This window comes from Limulus polyphemus, unplaced genomic scaffold (genome assembly GCF_000517525.1).
Source record: "Limulus polyphemus unplaced genomic scaffold, Limulus_polyphemus-2.1.2 Scaffold12374, whole genome shotgun sequence".
NCBI lineage: Eukaryota > Metazoa > Arthropoda > Merostomata > Xiphosura > Limulidae > Limulus > Limulus polyphemus.
The window spans coordinates 7085-9048 of NW_013677984.1; the positions used below are offsets into that span (position 1 = coordinate 7085).

Consider the following 1964-nt stretch of genomic DNA (forward strand, 5'->3'; position numbering starts at 1 on the left):
CTACATGGTCAGTGGCAGGTCTACATGGTCAGTGTACAGGTCTACATGGTCAGTGGCAGGTCTACATGGTCAGTGGCAGGTCTACATGGTCAGTGGTTCTAAAATGTTTTAAATGGAAAGTCCTTAGGAAACTAATTGGTATCTAACGGGAATCATAATATACTTAAGACAGTATTTTCCTGTCTTTCCTGTTCACCCTGATAAGCGATAGAACTACAGCTATCCAGCTGTACTGTATTTGTTTATGTAGGGGTGATGTACGTTCACAATATTTGGCGCGAAACGCATTGCTCCGTTTAATCAATGAGCCTGTAATGTGTTATCAATATTTACTAAATAAACCCATTAGTTACGTTATCGGATCACTTCAGGGTTTATTTGTTTGTTTCTTGTAAAGCGCAAAGCTACTCAATGGGCTATTTGTGCCGTGTCCGACATAAGCCCAGAGACTGTCACTTAAGGAACATGGGGCTACTCAATGGGCTATTTGTGCCGTGTCCGACATAAGCCCAGAGACTGTCACTTAAGGAACATGGGTAACGAAATTCTTGTAAAATTGTTTATAGTTTTCAAATTAATTCATTTATTAGTTAGGCGGGCTAGCTAACTAATGAATCAATATTTACTGTACAATTATTATCAATGCTATAAGTGTAGCTGTCAGTTCGGTCGCCTATTTTTTGTTTCGTTCCTGTAAGTCGCACATTCAATCCTATTTTGGCCGATCCTGAAGTGTTTTTATTAGGTTATATGTAGTAAACACATTAGTTGTATTTTATATAGCTTAGTGACTTTAGCCTATTTATAATTCAATCTTTGCAGACAGCAGTCAGCCAGTATCGGGAGGACCAGGACCAGCCAATCAGAAGACGCCAAGAGCAATTGATACTGTATCTGTGTCTAATACTTAGGGTGGCGGTCAGCTGCTTACGTGGAGGTCAGTCGTTACAGTTTACGGCGCTGCTGACCATTAACAAGGTTGTGGACATCTGTATCCTGTATGGTGTACTTCTACACAAGGTTCCAGCACGTCCCAAGAGCTCCAGGTCACTCGTCAAGCCACTTCATTCCTCCAGTTTCAAGGAGAACACTTCTCACGCCTCAAGAATCACGCAGCAACACGAAGAAAGTCCTAATGTTCCAAGAGGCTTTCTGTCGGACAGTAAAAATATACAGGATTCAGAATGTAAAAAAGAACCTCCAGGAAAGGAGGGCATACAGGCTATCAGACGGTGGCCAAACGCGTGGAAGACTCCGCAAAAGGAACCTCCGTCAAAGAGTTCTCCAGAAATAGAAAACCCACCAGATAGGATTCCAGAGGAAAAAAGTGTGCTAGGCATTCTCAACGATGAAGGAATGGATCTGCTTTTAAACGTCCTCAACAATGCAATCACCCTTTACAAGAGAGTCGTAGGGACTCGACTCCAGTGTACACCTAGCCGGAGGTTGGTGTCGTTGTTTTAAATACGGGTGTTTATCAACCATTGCTCGCGGCTCAATATTGGATCGTCACATTCTGTAAAGGGGTAGTCAAGAAAATACTGATTATATTATATATTGGTTTAGTTAGCATTTACTAATCCAGGTTATTTATATATATATATTGGTTTAGTTAGTATTTACTAATCCAGGCTATTTATATATATATATATATTGGTTTAGTTAGTATTTACTAATCCAGGCTATTTATATATATATATATTGGTTTAGTTAGTATTTACTAATCCAGGCTATTTATATATATATATATTGGTTTAGTTAGTATTTACTAATCCAGGCTATTTATATATATATATATTGGTTTAGTTAGTATTTACTAATCCAGGTTATTTATATATATATATATTGGTTTAGTTAGTGTTTACTAATCCAGGTTACTTATATATATATATATTGGTTTAGTTAGTATTTACTAATCCAGGTTATTTATATATATATATATTGGTTTAGTTAGTGTTTACTAA

At 37.6% G+C, this 1964-nt stretch overlaps 1 protein-coding gene across 1 annotated transcript in view; it reads left to right on the forward strand.

Annotated features, from left to right (window-relative positions):
* The window catches only part of LOC106476976, a gene marked incomplete at both ends in the record, with an annotated part of 5737 nt that extends 4292 nt beyond the window's left edge, over positions 1-1445 (forward strand). Inside the window, one exon of the mRNA XM_013937590.1 lies at positions 823-1445. Coding sequence (XP_013793044.1) covers positions 823-1445 — 623 coding nt within the window. The remainder of the gene's footprint in view (positions 1-822) is intronic.
* Between the last annotated feature and the right edge of the window lie 519 nt (positions 1446-1964).